Genomic DNA, 24,621 nt, shown 5'->3' with positions numbered 1-24,621 from the left:
TCTTTAATGATACAAAATTATATGTAGATTATTCGTCTGGACTGGAGCTGGAGCCTATCACTTTATATTATATTTAAAGGTTATGATGCGTATAAGACAATAATCTAATATATCTTTGTTGATTTTGAAGAATTAGCTGAAATCCATTTAAACATTTAACGCTTTTATTTTTAAGGCTAAACACCCAACAACCAGAAGTCTCGCAGTTGCGTGATTACCAAACCTAGCCGCATTTCTGGCAGACGCTCTCTGATTGGCCGACGCCAGTTTCTACACTGGTTAAGCTTAGGCACTCTTCGAAGTTGGTTATGGTTAGAGTTTGTCTTAGAGCATGGCGATAGAACGCCAGGTAGTTTGCAGGCTGTTCGACGCGTCAGTGGCCAATCAGAGAGCGTCAGTCAGTGCCAATCAGAGTAGAGCGTCTGCCAGAAATGCGGCTAGGTTTGGTAATCACGCCTCGCAGTTCTATTCATTTGGTGAAGGAAAATGGACATTGTAGGAGGTAAAAGATACCAGAAGATGGCGGTAATGCCCCAAACAGTTGGTGGCCGACCGCCGTAAAACCCCATAAAGAAGAAGAAGAAGATTTCCGGAGTCAAGGTGAAGTCACTACTGTCACTATGTACTGTAGTATAGTCACATTAACTAACGTTTAGATTCGTTCATTTGTACCTTATAATCACACATGGATGCCAGTGGTGATCACAATGGGGTTGTTCCACCCATACGACGATCGCCAAGACGACATAACGGTTAGTCAAATAATGATCCACACTAGAGCACACTATCTAAGCCGACGTTAGCCACCAGCTACTAGCTGTGACGTTACTTACTTTTGCTTTCTTTTTAATTCTGCTCGCTTCATCTTCGCAGTGTTTGGGGTCAGGGTTAGTTAGTTAGCTCATGATTGGGTTTCCGTTTTGGCTAACGTGTGTAGTTGCATTGTAGTATATATAATGTACTGTATATGACCACATATTACATGATGAATTGAAAATGGGGGACCCTGATGTAAACAAGACGAAAGTCTTTCTCTGGTCTTGATTGATTGATTGAAAACTTTATTAACAGATTGCAGAATGGGTACAATACAGTACAGCTCAATACACACAATTGTTAAGGGGATGCAGACCAGAGAAAGACTTTCGTCTTGTTTACATCACGGTCCCCCATTTTCAATTCATCAGGACATATATGAATGAATGAATGAAAACTTTATTTAACAGATTGCAGAATGGGTACAATACAGTACGGCTCAATACATACAATTGTTAAGGGGATGCAGACCTGAGAAAGACGTTTGTCTTGTTTCCATCAGGGTCCCCCATTTTCAATTCATATAGACATATATGACATACATGACATACAGATAGTCAGTACTGCTACATCTATACATTTATGACATACCAGATTTGCAAATACAGTACTGTTTGTGATACAGAAGGAGTCAAGAAAAGGGAGTATATACATTTGACGTAGAAACTGTACATTGGAGGAGGTTGGGTGGGGGGGGTTGGGTACATTGGGATATTGACAACCATACTGGGTAATTTACATTGGAGGTGGTTGGGGGGGGGGGGGGGGGGGCGGGGGGCACACTGTATAAACAAGTAACACTGTACATTGAGGGGGGGGGGGGAGGAGACACTGTACAAACAAACACAATTGTACATTGAACTATTGACAAAACCATACTAGGTAAATGACTGTACATTGGAGGGGGTTGGGTTAGGATATTTACAGGGGCCAGTGTTGAATTGCAGTCTCCCGTAGGTGTCCCTTGAGAGAGGTTTTGAAAGTGGGTAGTGATCCACATTCCTTTACAGCTTTGGGTAGGGCGTTCCACATTGATGTGGCATAATTGCGAAACGTGTTTAGTCCCTTATTTGAGCCGAATCTGGGTTTATGACATACATGACATACAGATAGTCAGTACTGCTACATCTATACATTTATGACATACCAGATTTGCAAATACAGTACTGTTTGTGATACAAAAGGAGTCAAGAAAAGGGAGTATATACATTTGACGTAGAAACTGTACATTGGAGGAGGTTGGGTGGGGTTGTGTGGGGGGGGGTTGGGTACATTGGGATATTGACAAGCATACTGGGTAATTTACATTGGAGGTGGTTGGGGGGGGGGGGGGGTAGAAACACTGTATAAACAAGCAACTGTACATTGGGGGGGGGAGACACTGTACAAACAAGCAAAATTGTACATTGGACTATTGACAACCATACTAGGTAAATGACTGTACATTGGAGGGGGTTGGGTTAGGACATTTACAGGGGCCAGTTTTGAATTGCAGTCAGGTGTCCCTTGAGAGTGGTTTTGAAAGTGGGTAGGTAGTGATCCACATTCCTTTACAGCTTTGGGTAGGGCGTTCCACATTGATGTGGCATAATTGCGAAACGTGTTTAGTCCCTTATCTGCATTCCCTTAACAATTGTGTGTATTGAGCTGTACTGTATTATTGTACCCATTCTGCAATCTGTTAAATAAAATGTTCAATCAATCAACCAACCAACCAACCAACCAACCATTAGATTGTTGATATGTGTGTTTTTATGATGTATTTAAAAAAAAAATTCAATCAATCAACCAACCAACCAACCAACCAACCAACCATTAGATTGTTGATATGTGTGTTTTTATGATGTATTTAAAGTAAACACTAGCCCACGACGATAGGCCTTGGTATGGTTACTATATCACAGCCAAGGGGTGTTGTTTGCAGACGACCGACAAGTACCCCCTGTGATAATCACCATATATCACGGCCTGAAGTGACCTTTTATAAAACGTGGCCAGATTATAGCCACGGCTAGTTATATTTCATACTGGCTCCACGTCTTCCTTCGACTATTGGACTATGCTTGCGCCTATGGCGCACGCTGAAATACTTTCTCCATGCACCTTACATCTACCTAGCCAGCCACGCCCACTTCCGGCTAGTATATAACCCGGTGAAGTGGCTATGCTCACCCTCCCTCGTTCTTTCACGCGAAAGGTTTGCTCAAATACGCACCTGCAGTGTTGGAAGTTTGGATAGATTGTTCACTAGTTTAGAGATGGCTACGCCACCACCTCAAAAGCCCTTTTCACAGGGCTCCCCCAGCGCTTGGTGTCCACCGCTCGTCATGGGGGGATCCCTGGAGTCCTGGACAGGCTTTCGCTGGAGTCTGGGGAGAGCTCGCGGAGTCCGGTGGAGAGCTTGGGGCCGCCCCGGCGGTCATGGTGGGTCCCTCTTGCAGGAGAGGGATCCCCGGTCCACGTGTCGCCTGGGAACCCCCCAGCCAGCCCCGGCACGGTTTCCCTGATGGCTGACGACCGACGACCTGCGGCTTAAGCTCAGCGCGCCGAGCAATCGGGAAGCAAGAGCAGCGGGCACGCCGGGCGCTCCGTGGAAGTGGAGTACGAGGAGGCACCAGAGGTGTTCGTGCCGTGAAGCCATTCCCGGGGCCAGGGGGGAGACCTGTGCGTCTCCTTTGACGTGTCACCCTCTGTGGAACTGGAGATGGAAGACCCCAACCTTTATTCCCTGTACGGTGCGTCGGGCCTAACCACCCTGACCCGGCCCGCGGGACGTCTACCTGGAGGAGGCTGCTGCTCGTCTCCCCTAGGATAATGGCGGCCGCGGCCAACGGTGTCCCACTGCCGGTGCCCCCGCCGATGCCTGTCCCTGATGGCATGGTGGTGGGGCATTTTTTCCGGGAAGACCCTTGCGGCAGGCAGGAACTGCTGTGCCCGGGGCTTCCCCCCTAGTATCGACCCGTATGTCGCTAGGGGCCAGGTGGTGTCGAAGATCAGGGGCCTGACCGAGGCCTATCTGCCCTTCACACACGGTGGAAGGCCGGGTCGGTGGCCTGAGGTCTGGCGTGCCGTGTCTGGATAAGCCGCTCGCTGCCGCCCTGAGATGGTGTGGCACCCCGACCAGAACAGGGCTGTACACTGCAACGAGATTATCGCAAATTGCCCCTTAATTTGGCCGGTGCGAGTGGAAAATAATATTTGGGGGCAACCTTGCGAGTAGTGATTTCAAGTTCAACCCTTCATTCGCATTTCACTCCTAAATTAATCCATACAAATTGGATAAAAAAAATAGTAAAACATTAGCCTACAACCAGGGCTGTACAGTGCTACATAATGTCGCGGTGCTATGAAAGAATCTGTCGGCAAATGAACTTACTGCGATAGCCTGTGTGGAAAAAAAGATTTGCGTGTGAAGTGAATCTGGGCCACGCAACTTGGTAGTTGTAGTCTATCGTGCGATTAAATACCATGTCTGCATAGAGTCCATACATCCAACACCAAATCCCATAATTCCTAGCGAACCATCGAAACTGAATGTGGGCTATGCATCGCCAAATAAGAACTTCCTTTCAATACGTTTAAGCCGCTAATTTTGCTCTGCAAGAACAACGGAGCGAATATCAGTCCATCTTATGACAACCACGTCCGATGTGGAGAGATGATAAGAGACCATAGCCGATTAAATTAAGTCGGATCTGGCAGTGATGATTACAATGACACAGACACTTCTAACGTTCAGCCATGTATTAGGTGAGTAGCCCACTATTAGGACGTTTTTCAATACTTAAATACTGTCTACTTAAATTTCCCTCCGGGGATCAATAAAGTATCAACCTATCTATCTATCTAATAATGAGACAATATGCAAATAAGATAATACTAATAATTGTCACGGTTCCCCGTATGAAAGTGGCTTGCAACTTACTGCTGGTAAAATCACTTTTATCTCGTTTTGCATAGTATTACATTCCACTTCTATAAACAATCAAAATCCTACCGTAAGAGCCTCATACAGGTCAATTAAACCTTTTTGATTAGAGTCTTTCCTTCGAGCTAAGTTGAACTGAACATTTCACTGTCAAAAGTGCAAACGTAAACAAGGTTGCGTCGCAACACGGTTTTCAAAATAAAGGTCACATATACGCATGCCGTAGTAGGCCTCTCAATTCTTATAAAAAAAAGTCCCGGATATACATAAACATTAATTGGCATAGATCTCTATAAACGGCCCAACAAATTGATAACTTTAGGCACACCCTGAAACCAGTAACATCACAAATATGAAGCTGTAATCACCCATAAAAATAATAAACCTTTCATGGGGTTATTTACAATAATAATAATTCATTTTATTTATAAAGCACTTTTCATTGTGAAACAAAGGTATGCAGAGTTTCTTGTCCTCCTGATTAATGCAATGGTGTGTGTGTGTTGTGGTGATCTCATTCAAGGAGCACTACACAAGCGCGCACACACACACACACACACACAGTTTGTTGTTTTTGTTCTATTAGTGATTTACACACTTTCTCAGTTGGTTCATTATAAAAGATACAAACCTGAAAACAAACGCACTTAAATGTTAAATAAAAGGACCACAGTAATGAGGCAGGAGGAACATATTTTTTTGCACTATAATGGTAAAATTGTTATTAAAAAATGTGCCCCTAAAACACATTCTTTGCCCCTAAATTTCTCATTTAGGGTCAAGTGTGCCCCTAGTGAAAAAGCTTAGCGTACAGCCCTGCAGAAGCCGCTGTAGAGAAAAAGGTAAGCGGCCCGATAAATCATCTCTCATGTCAGCAGGCTTTTACCCAGGTCCTTACGGGGGCCGGGGCTGACCATAAGTGTTACAAAGGGTCAGATTAAACCGAATATATATATTTATTGCCTGAGATCCCATGTATAATATTTGTATATCGTTTGATATCCCTTGTATATTCTTTGTACATATACACGGAATATCCCTTTACCTAGTACAGGACAGACCATAATATTCGTTCTCCTATTGGAAGCGATCCCCTAGGCGCCACGGCCATACCCCCAATGTCTAGTTCAAAGTCACCGCTAAGACATGCCTGAACATGCCCGGTTTTGCGCAGTAATACGAGACAGAAATAAGGCTGGTACTAGATTATTCACCGTACGTATAAATACGGCGCAGGTGGATACAGCAGCACTTAGCCTAAAGTCAAGTTACCCTCAAACGAGTTAACCCAACAAGTTGAAGCCTTCATCACGAGTCAACGACCAAGTGAAGTGAGCAACCTTGCGTCTAAATAGAGCACTTAGAACCGCGTGCGAATAGGATAGTAAAAGTGTCAGAGCTTAGTGAAATAACGTCAAGTTCGACCTAGTTAATGTGAAGTACCGTGCACAGGAGAATCTACACCGGTGAATGCAGAGCCTTTTCCGGCTGGATTATTGCTTTGGTACTGTGGCTGCTGGAGCAGAGAACCGTCTACCCCGCTGCTGTGTGGGATTTACCCGTGAGGAGCATCACTCGAGCCCGTCTCTAGGAGAGGCTGGCTGGCTTTCACCTATGCTGTCGCGCATACTTGGATTATAGCTGCTGCTTTCGTCTGCCGATCAAGGGAGTAATGTACCGCCGCCCGTAGCTGGAGCTTATTGATTCCTCGTTGATCCAGACTTTTGCATTCGAACATTCCTCCCCCCTGCTGGCTTACAACCGGAGGGAACCCCCTTAGTATCTCCAGCTGACCTACTAGTGTACCATATATAATTCTTATGCTACGGGTGGTATTAATTATCCCCTGCGTAATATGCTCATGGACTTACGCTCTTGACCTATTCATGCACATTCTTCGCCTTACAAGCGCAACTCTCAATCTTAATAAATAATGTAAGATAATCTTTGTGCTCTTCTAATAAATATTATTATAAACAGTATTTCTTGTTAAGCCGTGTTATTGTGGGGGTGTTCATCACATATACTTGTGTACTGTATGGCCAGTAGTAATGTACATAACGCAGTAGTGGTTTAATGATACCATACTTATTCAATACAGTCAGGGAATTGTACCCCTCAGTTACAATAAGAGTGATAAATTATCTGGTGACCCCCCCCCCCTTTGTGAAGTTGAGTCGTGGTGGTTCTCGTGTTGGCTCGTTTGAAACAACGTAGCCCCGAGAGAGACCACAGTGGCGGCAGGGTCCGCGTCCGTTTTCAGTAGGGCTGACCTTCGATTTTTTTTGGCATTCGAAGCTTCGGCGCCGAGATTCGTTTTTAATTCGAAGCTTCGAGATAAAAAAAAAAAATATATATATATATATATATATATATATATTAATTATTATTATTATAAAAACGAATTTATGTTGTGGGACTTGTACAGCACTTTGTTCAACTTTGTCAGTGCTGTAAAGTTTAAACCTTTTAAAATCTTAGACAAACGAAACACGTGTTTTGCTTTCATGAAATATTGTAAGCCGTCATTTGAGGCTTTATAAAAGCAGCACAATGAACACAAATCTGTCAGTGCCGAGTCCGACCTCATCTTAAATAACAAACAGCATTGCTGGTTGTAGTTAACAAAGAGAGGCAGAGTTGATTAAAAAAAAAAATTATTGATATATATATATATTTTTTTTTGTATATTCGAATTTTATTTTCCCATTCGAATCCCATGCCCATCGAACGAAGCTTCGAAATATTTAAGACCGCCCTAATGCGCACAGCGTGTTTTTTCGCTGAGGAGGGATGCAGAGCTAGCGCTACTTATCAGGGTCCCAGAACGCCTCGTAGGGTATTTTTTTCATGAGGCTGTCAGTCTGAGAAGTCCTTCTCTGTCTGCATTCAAACGCAGGGTTTTCTCATGTTATATATGGCGACAGAGCGAATCTTCGCTAGTCGCAGGGGGAATCCCTGTGCGCCTCAACGTGATGTCGTGGACTCGTGGCACGTGTGGGTCCCGCCCAGCCCCGTCTTAGCCACTCGGGGTAATCGCATCTTTTTGCACCCTCCTCCCCCGGCCCAGACTACAGTCCTAACAGCGGCAACAGCGTTTTCGGGGTGCCCGTGATATCGATGGTAGTGATGAATACCATCACAGGGTTCCAGTTTCAAGATAATCCTAATGATTACACTGTGTATATGTCGCGCCGCTAGAGCTAGTGACCCCCAGTACGCTGGCGAGGGACCTAGCTCGTTTGGGAACACGGCGTGCCGTCATCCCCTCTCTGGGCCGGTTATGACGTAGGGTGTTTTTCTTCTGTCGGAGTTCCTTATGGGGGACCGGGGGCTCTTATCTACAAGTTCTTAGTGGGCAAGGGCGGCTGGGTGGCGCAGCGGACATTGCACTCGTCACCAACGCAAGAGATACAGGGTTCGACTCCGGCTGTCGGCGTTGCCTCCGGCTTGGGTCAGTCGTCATACTAACTCAATTTGGCAGAGTTAGCTGGTGGAAGTCGATGGGTGGTAATCTGGACGTTGTGGACAGCGACTCCTGGACGCCTGCACAGCAGAGACAGGAAATGGCGGGGTGTAGTGTGAGCCTCCTACACGTTACTCCTCGCCAATGAGAGTCCGCGCTGGCAGGTGAAAAGATGTGACAGGCTGCCTCCACATGTATCGGAGGGGATTGGGATGGGATGGGAGAAAAATAGAAAAAGAGGAGAAAAAGTGGATACAAAAAAAAGTTTTTAGTGGGCATCGCCAGTTAAAGGGCACGCGACCGCTTTGTGACTTTTTTCACACACGATGTGGTGGGACAGATGGAGAGAAATGCTGGGTTAGGGCTTGTATTACAATTCGCCCCCAGCCCTGTTCACGGGTCTTTGAACCCTGCTCTGTTGTCTGATGCCACGGCTGCGACAGCCCTGGCCAACGAGATTCGAATAAAACACATCTCTGTTGGCAAAGCAGGTAATTTTCAGTCCCAGGAAAGGGACACGATGACAGGGTCTACCCTCGGTAGAGTTTTCTGGTACCCAAGAAAACGGGGGTCGGGCCCATACTGGACCTATCCGTTCAATCGGTTGATTGCGGTGAGCCCTTCCAGAATACGGGCCGTCGGAACACCTAGCGCATGCAGCGAGGTGGGAGACGGGTCCGCTTCCATAGACCTGATGGATGTGTATTTTCACATCCCGATTTTTTTTACCTCCTCATAAAGAATTCTCTAGTGTACGAATACCAGAGAGGGCCGTTTGGCTATTCTCTGGCCGCCCGCACCCAAGTGCTCGGAGACCACGCTAGGACCTCTACGTCGTCAGCGGATAAGAATCTTATCCAATCTGGGCTTCGCTGTAGACTGGTGAAGAGTACCCCTCCTCCCAGCCAGCGGGTGGAATATTTTAGGTTTAATCCTGAAACCAAGGTCTATGGGGGCAACTCTCTCGGAGCGGCACCGGAGAAATAGTCTCTGAAATAGTTTTTTCATCCTCGCAGGCGGTTACGGCCTGGTCCGTAGGGCGCCTGCTCGGCGGGGTGACGTCTGCCCACTCCGTGGTCCCGCTCTGCCTCCTCTTTTATGAGGAAAATACAGAGGTGGTTTTTCCAGCATAGGAATGAATTGACCCTGCAGAAGGTGAGAACCCCATATATCAGTCATAAGAGGCCTCGACCACTGGAAGAAGCCGGGGACCCTCGCCAGAAGTGGCCCCATGAGCAGCATCATGTCTCACGTGACAGTCTTCTCAGACGCCTCCCTCACAGGTGGAGGAGGGGGGATCACAGCCTGTAGGGGATCAGTCCAGACCCTGGCCCTGGCGGTACTGTTGGCTAACCCCCTAAGGCAGTGCTTCTCAAACTTTTTCTGTCAGGCCCCCCTTTGGCGGACTAAAATATTTTGGCCCCCCCTCGGCCCAACAAAATAGTCATGAAATGGGCCATGTTTAAATTGATTGAAATAACACCAATATCGTGACCTTTCAAATTGACAACACCTTCCCTCGCGAGAGCCACCTTGCCTCGCTGTGAAACAGCACTGCAGAATGGTCAGCTCCCATCTCCTCACACAGCGCAGAGAACAGGCGCGATTTCAGGGGTCGGGTTTTGATGAAATTTACCACATTTATAACTTCTGTCAAAACCTCATTCAGCTCAGGGCTAAGCTGTCTTGACGCTGGCGCCTCTCTGTGAATTTACAGTGTGTCCATTGCGCGTTTGGCGAGACCCCCTTGATGAGCGCCTGTAGCCCCCTCCTTTTCCCTGCCATGGCCTGCGCACCGTCAGAGCAAAAGCCCACACAGTTCTCCCATTTCAGTCCATGTTCTGTCAGGTAACTGTCAATAACTTTGAAGAGCTCATCAGCTGTCGCTCTGTTTTTGACATATTTGCAAAACAGCAGATCTTCACTCAGTGACTGGGAATTTACAAAGCAAACATAGGAAATAAGCAAACAGTCTTTATTGCTGTCAGTCTTTGACAAGGCAACACGCATGTCATCCTCAAGGCTCAACTTGGCCCTATATTTTGTTTTCAGAGCTGTCATGGATGAAAAGCCAGCTTCACACAGATATGTGGTGCTGAATGGTATCAACACCTTAACTGCTGCATCATGAGATACTTGGTACTCAGCACCACACTCTGAAACTAGCTCTCCAGGTGGTATCAGATGAGATTTCAATGAGTTCTTCCACGAGTTTGGATGGAGATGTGTCAGGAATCTTTGTCTCAATGTTGTCTGTAAAGTTTTTTATCCAGAGTAACTTGGTGATCCTTTTCTGTGTTTTATTAAATAATGATTTTCAGATTTTGAGAAATGGTCAAACTTATCCAAATATGGCAACAGATAGCACTTTAGTGATAATTTTCTATAATCCAAAAAAAAAATATATATATATATATATATTATTTTTATCTCAAGGCCCCCCCTGTCATGCCTCTGCGCCCCCCCCTGGGGGGCGCGCCCCACACTTTGAGAAACACTGCCCTAAGGTGGTCATCTAATGGGGTCGGCGATGGGCCATACAGGACCTTAAATATCATACAGGTATTTAAACAATGTAGTAGGTTCTCTAGGCTTAGGATAGGAACTTGTGTTTTGCCAAGATGTTACAGCGATGGTTCGCAGGAGCAGGTCCTCCTGGCTAGTAGCTAGTGAGGCAACTTTTAAATTCCATTTAAAAAATGTATTCTTTTCGAGCCAACTAACGCCTGCCCTGTTACAGCTGAGACGGTCCACGAGGAAAACAAAACTATACCTGAGGACATTGGTGCTGACGCTTTGTGTAGAGGTAAGGGGACAGCTTCAGCTGTTTGAGCCATGTAACTGTTATTCACCATGGTGAGTTTAATATATTAATAATAATAATATATTTGATTTGTAGAGCGCTTTATAATTGTGGAGCAAATCTCAAACCGCTAAAAAGCGAGTTTCCTTGTTGTCAACAGAACCAGCAAAGTAGAGAAGGTATAAAGGTAAATAAGATAAATAAAAACATATAATAAAACAGATGAAACATGTTTCACATGCAATTTATTTGCAAATGTGGATACTGTTCCTATTCACATACTGACATGTTAATGGGTGAACTGCTAGTTACCTACGGGTATTAACAATCATCATGTATATGAGGAACGGGTATGACTCATGATTCGACTTGCTTATCAACACATCGGTACTTTAAATTCCACTTTAAGTGCATATTTAGGGACTGCTATAGCTGATGCTGTTGTTAGGGATGCACAGGTATTGGAGCTAAGTTGGAGAAAAGTGAATTATCATCGTCATCAAATGAGGAGAACGAAGAAGAGAAGAGCCACACTTCTATCTCCTATCGAGAGAAGCAAAACTGTAGACAGACATTGGTGCTTGAGGTTTTCATAGACACCAAACTGAAATGTACAGTACATTCTTCATGTTATTAGCTTCTTTGTGTTTTGTACCTAATTATTTCCCCCTAATCGTCAGGTGAAGGAAGAGGAGAGGGGAAGGATTTTGACGGAGAAGAGGAAGAGAATGTAACGGCCATCAAGCCAGAAAACATAGATGAAAAGACAGGTAACGATGTTCTGCACCCCACCACTCAAGAGAAGGTTGCATCGTAGCTTAGTGTTTCTATGCCAGACTTATTATATTACAGCCGGTGTCCAAACTTTTTACTGGTACTACTGTACATACATATATATATAAAGTTATAAACACAAAATGTGCACAGAGTTATGTACACTATTAGCAATAGCAAGTGTGGCTCATATTTCAATGTTCATATCAATGTATCTGTTATTACTTTCCAACTATCAAATTCCACTTTAATAAAAAAAAAAATCCGAGCCAACTAACGCCTGACCTGTTGTATTACAGCTCAGGTGGATCAGGGGGAACGTCCATCATCCCCAGAAGATGAGGAGGAGAAAGAAGACGGTGATTCTCATAACAAGGACTATGAAAACAAAACTCAAACTGAGGACATTGGTGCTGGCGCTTTGTGTAGAGGTAAGGACAGCTTTGTGTAGAGGTATTGACAGCTTTGTGTAGAGGTATGGACAGCTTTGTGTAGAGGTAAGGACAGCTTTGTGTAGAGGTAAGGACAGCTTTGTGTAGAGGTAAGGACAGCTTTGTGTAGAGGTAAGGACAGCTTTGTGTAGAGGTAAGGACAGCTTTGTGTAGAGGTAAGGACAGCTTTGTGTAGAGGTAAGGACAGCTTTGTGTAGAGGTAAGGACAGCTTTGTGTAGAGGTAAGGACAGCTTGTAAGGACAGCTTTGTGTAGAGGTAAGGACAGCTTCAGCTTTGTGTAGAGGTAAGGACAGCTTTGTGTAGAGGTAAGGACAGCTTTGTGTAGAGGTAAGGACAGCTTTGTGTAGAGGTAAGGACAGCTTTGTGTAGAGGTAAGGACAGCTTTGTGTAGAGGTAAGGACAGCTTCAGCTTTGTGTAGAGGGGAAACAGGGAAACAGCATGAGATACACAGAAACATAGAGCCACAGTAACAAACATCAAACAGGTTGGACGGGGGGGCGTGATTACGAAACCTAGCCGCATTTCTCGGAGACGCTCTCTGATTGGCCGACACATGTTTCTACACTGGTTAAGCTTAGGCACTCTTCGAAGTTGGTTAAGGTTAGAGTTTGTCTTAGAGCGTGAGGCAAGTTCGTTCGACGATTAAGCTTAGGCACTCTTTCGAAGTTGGTTACGGTTAGAGTTTGTCTTAGAGCATGGCGATAGAACGCCAGGTAGTTTGCAGGCTGTTTGACGTGGAAATGGGCAAAGACACAGCTCGTCATGGATTGGGCAAACGCGTCAGTGGCCAATCAGAGAGCGTCAGTCAGTGCCAATCAGAGAGCGTCTCCGAGAAATGCGGCTAGGAATTTCATGAATTTCCCCAAGGGGATTAATAAAGGAATATCTTATCTTATCTTAATCACGCGGACGGGGGGTTATGGGTGGGGAAGGTTGAAGGCTAGGGAGAACAGGTGAGGCGGGATTTGAAGGTGGAGAGTGTGGGGGAGTCTGATGGTCTGAGGGTTAGGGAGTTCCAGAGTCGGGTAGGGACAGCTTCAGCTGTTTGTGTGTAGAGGTAAGGACAGCTTCAGCTTTGTGTAGAGGTAAGGACAGCTTTGTGTAGAGGTATTGACAGCTTTGTGTAGAGGTAAGGACAGCTTCAGCTTTGTGTAGAGGTAAGGACAGCTTTGTGTAGAGGTAAGGACAGCTTTGTGTAGAGGTAAGGACAGCTTTGTGTAGAGGTAAGGACAGCTTCAGCTTTGTGTAGAGGTAAGGACAGCTTTGTGTAGAGGTAAGGACAGCTTTGTGTAGAGGTAAGGACAGCTTTGTGTAGAGGTAAGGACAGCTTCAGTTGTTTGAGCCACATAACTGTTATTCACTATGGTGAGTTTCCTCATTGTCAACAGACTGCTAAGAATAGAAGAGATAAGAAAAAATAAAACTTACAATAAAACAAATGAAATATGTTTCACTAAAACACTAAAACGATACCCTATTTTAGTCTGGCATTGGCTCACTATCTGGCATCGGAGCATCTGTTGTATATAACGGCTATGGAGAAAAGTTCATTGTCACAAATGAGGAGGAAGAAGAGCGATATTTATATCAAGAGAGATGGAAACAAAACTGTAGACGGACATTGGCGCTTGAGGTTTTCATAGACACTAAACTGAAATGTACAGTAAATTCTTCATGTTATTAGCTTCTTTGTGTTTTGTACCTAATTATTTCCCCCTAATTGTCAGGTGAAGGAAGAGGAGAGGGGAAGGATTTTGACGGAGAAGAGGAAGAGAATGTAACAGCCATCGAGCCAGAAAACGTAGATGAAAAGACGGGTAACAATCTCTAGACTCTGGACCCCACCACTCAAGATACCACACCAGATAAGACACAGGACTAATGACTAAGTCTGAGTGCACTCACTGTTGAGGTCTAGATCAGTGTTTCTATGCCAATGGGTTCATAGTCCAGGACATGTTCTCAGGGTTGCAAAAAATGAACAAGTCAAACAAACAAATGAAATACTGACATATCGTAATGATTATTTACAGATATATACATACACAAAGTGTGCACAGAGTTATGTACACAATTAGCACGTGGCTCATATTTCAACGTTCACATCGACGTATCTGTTATTACTTTCCAACTATCAAATTCCACTTAAAAATGCGAGCCAATTAACGCCTGCCCTGTTGTGTTACAGCTGAGACGGTCCAGGAGGAAAATAAGGAGGAGAAAGAAGAAGACTGTGATTCTTCTAACAAGGACGAGGAAAACAAAACTATACCGGAGGACACTGGTGCTGAGGCTTTGGATAGAGGTGAGGGGACAGCTTCAGCCGTTTGAGCTGTTATTCACTATAGTAGGGCTGACCTCGACTAGTCGAATAGTCCAGGGGTTCCCAAAGTTTTCAGGCCGCGACCCCCGAAATAACGGTGTCAGAGAGCCGCGACCCCCACTATTATAGGAGGTAAAAAGAAAATGTACAAAAAATAAATATATATATATTTTTTTAATAACACAAAATGTATGGTTGAAACATGCAAACGTTCAAACGCACACACACTAATAAGCATTGGAGGCTTTTAACCAGGGCCGGACTGGGGAAATCATTCAGGCCAGGAAATATAGTGCGAAATATAGCCCCAGTCAGGCCACTTTTTAAGCGGGGGGTCTGGGGGTCCCCCACCAGGAACTTTTTTGTTACAAAGACTTAATTTCCTGCATTCTGGTGCAGGCATTTTTTTTTATTTGTAACCTTTAAATGCCAGTGTTTGTGATGGCATCACAAATTATTGTTAAAAAACAGGCTAGCATATGTATGATTAGCAACAACACTGATTTAGATGGATTTTCAGTTTTTTTGTAATGTCAGATTGAAAAAAATACTCACTCTTACCATAAGGGACTAAATTGTCCTCTTCAAAAACGCCATAAAAATATGACTGTTGAAATAATTTACCACTTTTTCTTTCATAAATCTTTTATTCAACTTCAGCCCTGATCATAACACCACATATCCAATTAATTTTTTATTCTAACCCTTTAAATGCCAGTGTGTGTGATGGCATATATTTGCAATATATCAAATGTTTTCATTTTTCTAGGGGGGGGTTATTACAGGCTAGCATGTGTCAATGATTAGCAACAACACTTATTTGTATGGACTTTTAGTTTTTTGTAAGGGTCCCACCTCCACAAATCACATGCGGCTCCCTTGTGTGTGTGTGAGCGAGAGAGATAGTTCTCCAATGTGTGCGAGTGGCAGTGATCTCTGCAACTAGAAACACTGGCCTGGCCTGCTTCTAAGTTCAGTGGCCTGACTGCATAAAAAAATTATATATATATATATATACCGTATATATATATTTTCTTTAAATCTTTTTTATTTTTTTGAAATCATCTCGCGACCCCCCTGCGTCGGCTCACAACCCCCACTTTGGGAACCACTGGAATAGTCGACTAATCGTCCGAAAGGAGCCGTAGTCGACTTGCCAACCTCTTAGTCGAATGCAAAAAAATTATATATATAATATTTTTTAATCATTCTTTCCAAAAGCAAAGAGGCCTAGAAGCGTGACTAACGCTAATAGCGTTAGTGGCACTGAAAGAGGATTTCACCCGTCTAATGAACACACAAATATCTAGATGTATCCATCAGTGGACCAATTGCATGCTTTCGCAGAGGACAAGAAGCCTTCAGTCGACTCCTTCAGACATTAAGCACCCCCACAGCCCAAATGGAATGTAAATAAAGGTTAAATAAATGTAAAAAATTTAAAACCGATAATTTCCGATATTACATTTTAATGCCAATATCGGCCGATAATATCGGACATCCCTAGTCAATACTTCTTTTCTCATGGAAAACATCATGGTGACAGGGATTGCATTAAAGTTATTCAACCTAACTAGGATAACTGAATGCAACGGTGAGAGACATGCAACACAAGAGAGAAGGACACGCGAGGAGAGAGACTATATGCAGCGACAGTGCCACTGTTTTTAATCATCAATATGCAGCGACGGTGCACTGTTTTTAATCATCAATATGCAGCAACGGTGCACTGTTTTTAATCATCAATATGCAGCGACAGTGCACTGTTTTTAATCATCAATATGCAGCGACAGTGCACTGTTTTTAATCATCAATATGCAGCGACAGTGCACTGTTTTTAATCATCAATATGCAGCGACAGTGCACTGTTTTTAATCATCAATATGCAGCGACAGTGCACTGTTTTTATTTATTTTTTTATCTTTTTCCCCCTCCATTTTTCCTCAGATTTTCTCCCATCCCAATGTTAGTCGTATGCCAATTCCCAATCCCCTTCCTGGTCGCTGCGCACTTACCCCCCACAGTCAGATCATCTGGGAGAGTGGAGGCTATCACGTGCTTCCTCCGACACACGTCCAGCCAATCAACCGCTTCTTTTCACCTGGCAGCGCGGATCCTCCCTGAGAGGACGTAGCGTGTGGAAGGATCACACTATCCCACTCAGGTCCTATCCGCGCTTAGCAGGCGCCCCGACCGAACTGTAGGAGTCGCTGTTTACAACGACCCGGACCCACCCCGCCAGCTTCTCCCACCCTCTAATACTGCCAATTGTATTAGTGTGAACGGCCAGCCAAGCTGGTGACTCAGTGCACTGTTTTTAATCATCAATATGCAGAGTTTTTGAAGGGGATGAGAATGAGATGAGGTGACTTGATTGGTTATATCTGAACTCTGCTCCAACCCATCTGCTAATAATATATATCTCCCACTTCAACCCTGTGTGCCATGTTGTGCACTTGGGTCTCCTGTTGGGACATCCCCACGTGCGTCAGAGCCCTGAGCTGGACATCCCCACGTGCGTCAGAGCCCTGAGATTACACATGCGCTCTCGCACACTCGCATCTTGATTCACGGAAACGGGGCCCTAGGACATAATTCTCAGGTTTGGAGACAATTGTGTCCTGTCTCTGATTTTGGCTTTTATATGTCAGAATATCTCTCGTGATTGTTTCGCTGTCAGAATGTCTCTTGTGATTGGTTCGCTCGCTGTGTGTGTGAAAGCGTCTTTACGTGCTTTCATTCACAACAGTCATACTGGAATTTCCCCTGAAATGTTACTCAGGACTTGTGGTGCAGATTTCCTGGGTAGTCTGCCTCTGCCTTTCCCTGGGTAATAAGGCTGTCCCCGAACCCTGTTTTTGGGATTCGAACTTCGTCAGGGTTTTTCGAATGAACGTTCGAACCTTAGTTTTTAATTAAAAAATAAGAATTAAATAAAAAAAGTTAAATTTATTTTTATTTTTATTTTTAATTTTTTTTACTATCCTCAAACTAAATCCTCAATTTCAATAAAGTGATTAATCTGATTAAATTAGTCTTTTCCCCCCCCTTTTTTTTAAATCAACTTTCCAGACCCAGCCCAGGGAGAAGCCCCAGCCCAACTAAATAAATTAAATCAACTTTCTTTAATGAATATAACTCATCAGTTTCTTTTAATACTATAATATTTGTGTAGCCTAATCTTTATCTGCAAATGTGAAGGAAAACCCCATTGGTTTAAACAGAATTAAATACAGAAAAAAATATTTAAAAAAAAAAATATATATATATATATACCGGTATATATCTTTTTTTATTAAAAATAAAAAATTCGAATGTTGATTTAGAATTCGAATGCCAACGTAACGAACGAAGGTTTGAACGTTTGAGCTCAGCCCTACTAGGTAAAGGTGTTCTCTCACTAGGTAAAGGTGTTCTCTCACTAGGTAAAGGTGTGGTGTTCTCTCACTAGGCAAAGGTGTTCTCTCACTAGGTAAAGGTGTTCTCTCACTAGGTAAAGGTGTGGTGTTCTCTCACTAGGCAAAGGTGTTCTCTCACTAGGTAAAGGTGTTCTCTCACTAGGTAAAGGTGTGGTGTTCTCTCACTAGGTAAAGGTGTTCTCTCACTAGGCATAAAAGAAAATATTGTTTGGTTCCTGTTGGTTGTCATGGGTAGGTAGGGAATTATTTATTTTTTTTATTTTTTTCACGGCGACTAGGGAATTTCTTTATTTAATTAAAATGTTCACAACAACATGGATGCATGTACTCTGCCAGCATGTTTAATATCCATAATACTAAAGGTTTGACTAAGATTTTTATGAAACTTTATTGTTAAAAAAAAAAAAAATTACAATAAAGTTTCATAAAAATCTTAGTCAAATAACCGATCATACATTTTCCCAATGATAGATCCCTATAAGGGTGGACCGCGTGAGAAACTAAAGTCAGACTACACCTCCCTATTATGGATGTTGAAAACTCATAGACTGTTTCCCCCCCACATTCAACAGCTGCGAGGAAAGCTCCTCTCAACACCCCGGCGAAGATCCTGCCATGTCCCTTCACCCTCCAGGGGAAGGAGAGGTCTGCAGGCGGTGAGTCATGCTTATTCCTGGGGTTAGGTTAGATTAAAATGTATTGTAGTGTCATTATTATATTATATTGTCATCATGCAGCACAAGTACAGGACAACAAAAATAAGTTTGGCATCCAACCAGAGTGCAAATGTAACAGTAAAGTGCAACAGCAATATACAATGTACAGGTGATTAAACTGGGTATAAAATATATAGATTAGTACTATATAGAGTAATAGTGCTAATCAGATGTATGTACAGAGTTTTAGTATTAATATGTACAGTGATACAGGTATAAAGATAGTCATACTGGCCAGCGGTATTAACTAGTAAGAGTAGGATATGTACAGAATCGATATAGATCTAGTATCTACAGATATGTAAAATGAGTATGTGCAGGTAAGTACAGACGGGTGTGGATCGATATATATATATGGTGTGGATAGATGTTATTATTATTATTATTATTATTATTATTATTATTATGGGATTAGCTAAAACGTACTCATTCACCAGTGTATTTGAAACATTAATTTCCAAAACCTTTTGAAGAACTAGTTCCGGTAAATGTTTTAAGTCTGTAAAAGGTTTTTGCCACCCTGTTGACTTCACTTCAAGTAGTCTCTGTCTGTTCCCCTCTCCCCTCTCCCCTCTCCCCTCTCCCCTCTCCCCTCTCCCCTCTCCCCTCTCCCCAGGTAAAGGACCAGGGTGGATGGCCGGTGCTGTCGGTGCTGTGATTTTATCCGTCCTGGTGTGCTACGTCTATGTCGGCTCTGCGTCTCCCCCCGAGCACAAGGACGTCCCACGAAGAGTCATTTTCCTCCGGGAGCTGGAGACGGTCAAGACCCAGTTCCCCGGCCAGCGGTCTGAGCTGTGGAGGAGGAGCAGGATCCACCTGGAGAAGCACCTCCAGACGGCCCAGCCCACTGAGCCGGTCAGCCTCATCCTGACTGCAGGCAGAGGGGCCGAGAGGACGCTGCACTGCCTGGCCCAGCGCCTGGCCTCCAGCTTCTCCACCGCACTCAACGCCTCCGTCCTCCACATCGACGGAGCCAGCAAGGCCCGGCAGGACAGTGACCAGGTCAAACTGGACATCGACAGCCAGCTGCGGGGCGCCTTCGGGGGAGACAAGCCCGTCGCTGTGATCCACCGCTTCGAGGAGCTGCCTCCAGGCTCCACCCTGATCTTCTATCGCTACTGCGACCACGAGAACGCCGCCTACAAGAAGACCTTTCTGATCTTCACCGTGCTCCTGGGGGAGGAAGAGGAGCTGCCCGCCCAGCTGGGTCTGAGCGCCGTGGAGGAGATGGTGGACGACCACCTGCAGAGACGGTTCCTCTCCTCTGACCATCACACCGCCTTCGACAGGATGGACCTGGACAAGTACAGTGGGCTCTGGAGCCGCATCTCCCACCTCATCCTGCCGGTGGCGGCAGAGAGGAGGATACAACATCATGGTGGCTGTTAGGGACTCCGAGAGACTCCAGCCCTGTTTGAACCTTCACCCAGAACCAAGACCTGTCCGCTAGGGGGCCGGGCGATACAGGAAAACAATCCTTCCTTTAACGCCTTTAGGTTATCTCCGTCATCTGCATTTATATTACAGTCTGATCTGTTCCACGTGCCCTTGTTATTCAGCGATATGCTGCTGGCTATTAATGATATGTTATGCTCTGGCTGCTCCTGGGTCAGTGATCGGCAACACTAGTAAGTAACTAACGATAACCAGAGCCGATTCTGGCTATTAACTGGGTGCTGGGCCAGTGAGTAGAACACAGCCACTCTGTTCTCGTTCTGGACACACACACACGGACACACAAACACACGCACACACACACGCACACACACACACACACGGACACACGCACACACACACACACACACGCACACACACGCACACACACGGACACACACAGTCCCTGGCTCAGTGCATTCGTAAACCATAAACCCAACAGACTGATGGGGTTACTATCAAGTTAATACACACAGCATTACACAACAACTGCCTTCATACAGCGTTTAAAGTTGGTGGTCACTAGATGCCACATAATGGGGTTTAGTGAGAATCATGTGAATGGTTTAGGGGAAGTAGGTAAATAAATCTGTTTCTGGTGGACATTTTAATGGTGGTTTGAGGCCAAATGACCCAAAACGTCACAGACCTCCTTGCAATTATAAGACGAATATATATAACGCATCACTTCCTGTTTACCATGTGTTTTTCCAAAATTTGATTGGATCTGGTGGGCATGCGGTTTTGCCAATTAATTATCTTTATCGCATATTTGAAGACGCTGGTCCCTGGTTGCTGTGCCACACAGCAAGTTTTGTGAGAATCCGGTGAACACAAGGAAGAAAAGTGATTGTCAAAAAGTGCGAAAAATTGGGATGGGAGAAAAATAGAAAATAAGGAGAAAAAGTGCATAAAAAAATGTTAAATCATGGAAAGTCCAACATGGTGGACAACATGGGTCCTTGTTCTTCACGAGTGGCAGCATCGCTTTCCTCTTCCTGACTGTACAACCAATGGATCAGGAGATACGCTCATTTGAAGAAGTTTGGCCTGATGGTGGCACTAGTGGAAAGGTCATGGGGTCACCAAAATCAACAGGGTTCTTCCTCTAGGGCTCATGAATGTGCTCAGCAAATTTGAAAAGTTTCTAATAGAAGCTATTCATCGCATCCACACCAAGGATCACACAGCGGCAGTCTTCTGTAAATATCAGCTAACACTTCAGGGATATGGAGACTTCATCTAATATAAATATTAGGGATGTCCGATATTATCGGCCGATATTGGCATTAAAATGTGATATCGGAAATTATCGTAAACTGTTAAAAAAAAATTAAAAATAAAACATTTATTTAACCTTTATTTACCCAGGCAAGCAAGTAAGAACAAATTCTGATTTTATTTATTGTCAAAAGTATGCATAATGTTGTGTTAATTCCATGACAAGAGATATGTAATGTTAATTACCTGAAATTATTCCGTTTTTGGGGGGGGGAAACCCTGCATATATCGGTATCTGTTGATATCGGTATCGGAAATTAAGAGTTGGACAATATCGGTATATCGGTATCGGTAAAAAAGCCAATATCGAACATCCCTAATAAATATACATCACAATATCCGTTTAGGTTGGAACACATGTTAAGGTTCATCATATTGGACTGCATGGCAATATAGATATATGATACAGTATCAACATTAAAGCTTTCTGAAGGAATTTTGTGAGAAATCTGACTTAACTCTGTCACTCCCACACTACCAAATAGTTAACCCTTTCACTGCGACAATACAGAAGGTTAACCCTTTCACTGTCACACGACAAATGGTTAACCCTTTCACAACCACACTACAGAAGGTTAACCCTTTCACTGCCACACTACAGACGGTTAATTAGTGTGGTAGTGAAAGGGTTAACCTGTAGCGTGGTTGTGAAAGGGTTAATATATAAAGTTTTTTCTTTATCATTAATTTATACAACAAAGTTGTTAGTTATTGATCATCACACAAACGTAAATATCACTATATTGCCCAGCCCTGCTCTCATCTTCACTTTGTTCATCTCGTGGACAGATAATGGTTGTAGGCTTACATTTCTTGAAGACTGAAGAAACCATTTTTAGCACCATAAAACTAAAATATCTATTTGCACATATTTATCTCTTAAGTCTTGATTTTATTTCTTAGAAAGTTTTGAATAAGAAAATAAGGTTGGCTCTGGCACTTTACTCTTTTAGTCTCATACTGGTGAAATAAAATGAAAACAAAACTTTGTCACCCGAATTTCCCGAAGGGGATCAATAAAGGATCATCTTATCTTATCTTAAGAGGCGAGTGATTCATGTAAATTGTGTTTGTTGGATTTGGTTAGAAATTAAGGTTGAGGTTTTTACTAGTTCATTTTAAAAGGACATTTACTCATTGATTGTTCTCATATGGATGATAGATCATTCATACATTTCCAAAATACATTGTATTTTGTATTGAAGAGTTATGATATCTTACTTTCCTTCATTTCAGGGATTTTCTGAAATCTACTGTACATGTTATGACCTTTACAACCATTTTCTAATTGTGATCGTGTGTTTCATGTGATAATATCATTATTCCATGGGTCATAGTCGAGAAGGAGTGCATCAACGAAATGTGCCTTATCATTGGAATACAATAAAAAATAATATAAAAAGATTGTGCTTGATTGAAATTCATTGCTATGCGCGCTAATGCCGGTAGAGGGCGACAGCGGCACATTGTGCTCGATTGAAATTCATTGCTATGCGCGCTAATGCCGGTAGAGGGCGACAGCGGCACATTGAAACTCAGATACTGCGATGCAACTGATTGATTGAATGAATGAATGATTGAAAACTTTATTAACAGATTGCAGAATGGGTACAGTACAGTACAGCTCAATACATACAATTGTTAAGGGGATGCAGACCAGAGAAGGACTTTCGTCTTGTTTACATCAGGGTCCCCCATTTTCAATTCATCATAACATATCATACATGACATACAGATAGATAGTACTGCTACATCTATACATTTATGACATACTAGATTTGCAAATACAGTACTGTTTGTGATACGAAAAGTCCAGAAAAGAGTATATACATTTGACATAGAAACTGTACATTGGAGGAGGTTGGGTAGGTGGGGGGGGGCTGTACATTGGAGGTGGTTGGGTAGGAGGGGTGGGTGGGGGACATTGTACAACTGAACAAGCAAAACTACATTGGAATATTGACAAGACCATACTTGGTCATTTACTGTACATTGGGGGGGGGGGGGGGGGTTGTGTTAGGACATTTACAGGGGCCAGTTTCGAATTGCAGTCTCCTGTAGGTGTTTTTTTAGAGTGTTTTTGAAAGTGGGTAGTGATTCACATTCCTTAACAGCTTTGGGTAGGGCGTTCCACATTGATGTGGCATAATTGCGAAACGTGTTTAGTCCCTTGTTTGAGCCGAATCTGGGTTGAACATGATTTGTGGAGCTCCCTCTGGTGTTGTGATCTTGGTATTCACTGACCTTTGGGAAGTATTTTGACATGTACATGGGTACCTTGGTCGTGTGTATCTTGTAGACCAGGCCCATTGCAAGTTGCTGTACTCTGTCGTCTACTCTAAGCCATCCTAGGTTGTCAAAGTGGGCAGGGGTGAGGTGGGTTCTAGGAGTAAGGTCAAGCAGTAGTCTGACCAGTTTGTTTTGAGATGTTTGTAATTTTGTTTTTAGCGCCTTTGAGGTGCTTTGGTACCATGAGGTGCAAGCATAGTCGTAGTACCCCTGAATGAGTGCTCCTGCCAGAGTCTTCAGGGTATTCTTGTTTACCAGAGAGGAGATCCGGTACAAGAAACGTGTTCGTTGGTTGACTTTTTTTATTACATTGGATGCCATTTTGTCACAGGAAAGATTTGCCTCTAGGATGGAACCCAGGTAGTTAATATCTTCTTTCCTTGTGACAATATTGTCACCCACTGTAACTGAGAAGCCGTCGGTCTTGCTGAGTTTGTTATTTGAACCGAAGAGAATGGACTCTGTTTTGCCCATGTGTAATGATAGTTTATTATCAGCGAGCCATATGCACTCCAACTCTTAACTTAAAGGTTGGAGAAACAGTTTATGCCCATAATATACTGCACCATACTAAATGTTGGACGTGTAAACTGTCAATACATTAATATCTTCACAAGAAGCAACGGTTATAAGACTATGTATATAGTCTGATGTGTTCCTGAACAAGCATCTGTGATGTATCATGTAGGCCTGGCTAAAAGCTTTATTCTTCAGATGACACGTTATCCCAGTTTCCATTTAGACTGCGAATCTGTAAATCACGTGTAAAACACAAGATCGATTAAAGCTTTGTGCAGCAACAACGTGTCTGACATGATATATACTCTCTTTTTAGACTCTTCTTGTATCACAAACAGTACTGTATTTGTAAATCTGGTATGTCATAAACATAAATGTATACAGTAGATGTAGCAGTAC

At 43.6% G+C, this 24,621-nt stretch overlaps 1 protein-coding gene across 2 annotated transcripts; it reads left to right on the top strand.

The window, feature by feature from the left end:
* The first annotated feature begins 600 nt into the window (after nt 1–600).
* Nucleotides 601–22,787, top strand: LOC311224797 (torsin-1A-interacting protein 2-like). Of its 2 annotated transcripts, XM_084309920.1 has the most exons (9): nt 601–752; nt 5,521–5,586; nt 10,951–11,016; nt 11,694–11,783; nt 12,087–12,218; nt 13,969–14,058; nt 14,430–14,546; nt 18,556–18,639; nt 19,316–22,787. In XM_084309920.1, exons 1-9 carry the CDS (start codon nt 686–688, stop codon nt 20,086–20,088), a joined length of 1,485 nt encoding a protein of 494 aa, XP_084166046.1. In that variant the 5' UTR covers nt 601–685; the 3' UTR covers nt 20,089–22,787. The 2 variants fall into 2 exon arrangements, with proteins under 2 accessions (XP_084166046.1, XP_084166047.1); XM_084309921.1 differs by lacking the exon at nt 5,521–5,586.
* Nucleotides 22,788–24,621: the final 1,834 nt, after the last annotated feature.

This window comes from Notolepis coatsorum (assembly GCF_963971535.1).
Source record: "Notolepis coatsorum genome assembly, chromosome: 3".
Lineage (NCBI taxonomy): Eukaryota > Metazoa > Chordata > Actinopteri > Aulopiformes > Paralepididae > Notolepis > Notolepis coatsorum.
The sequence above is the reverse complement of the archived record's forward strand: the minus strand, read 5'-3'. Positions and strand labels throughout refer to the sequence as shown.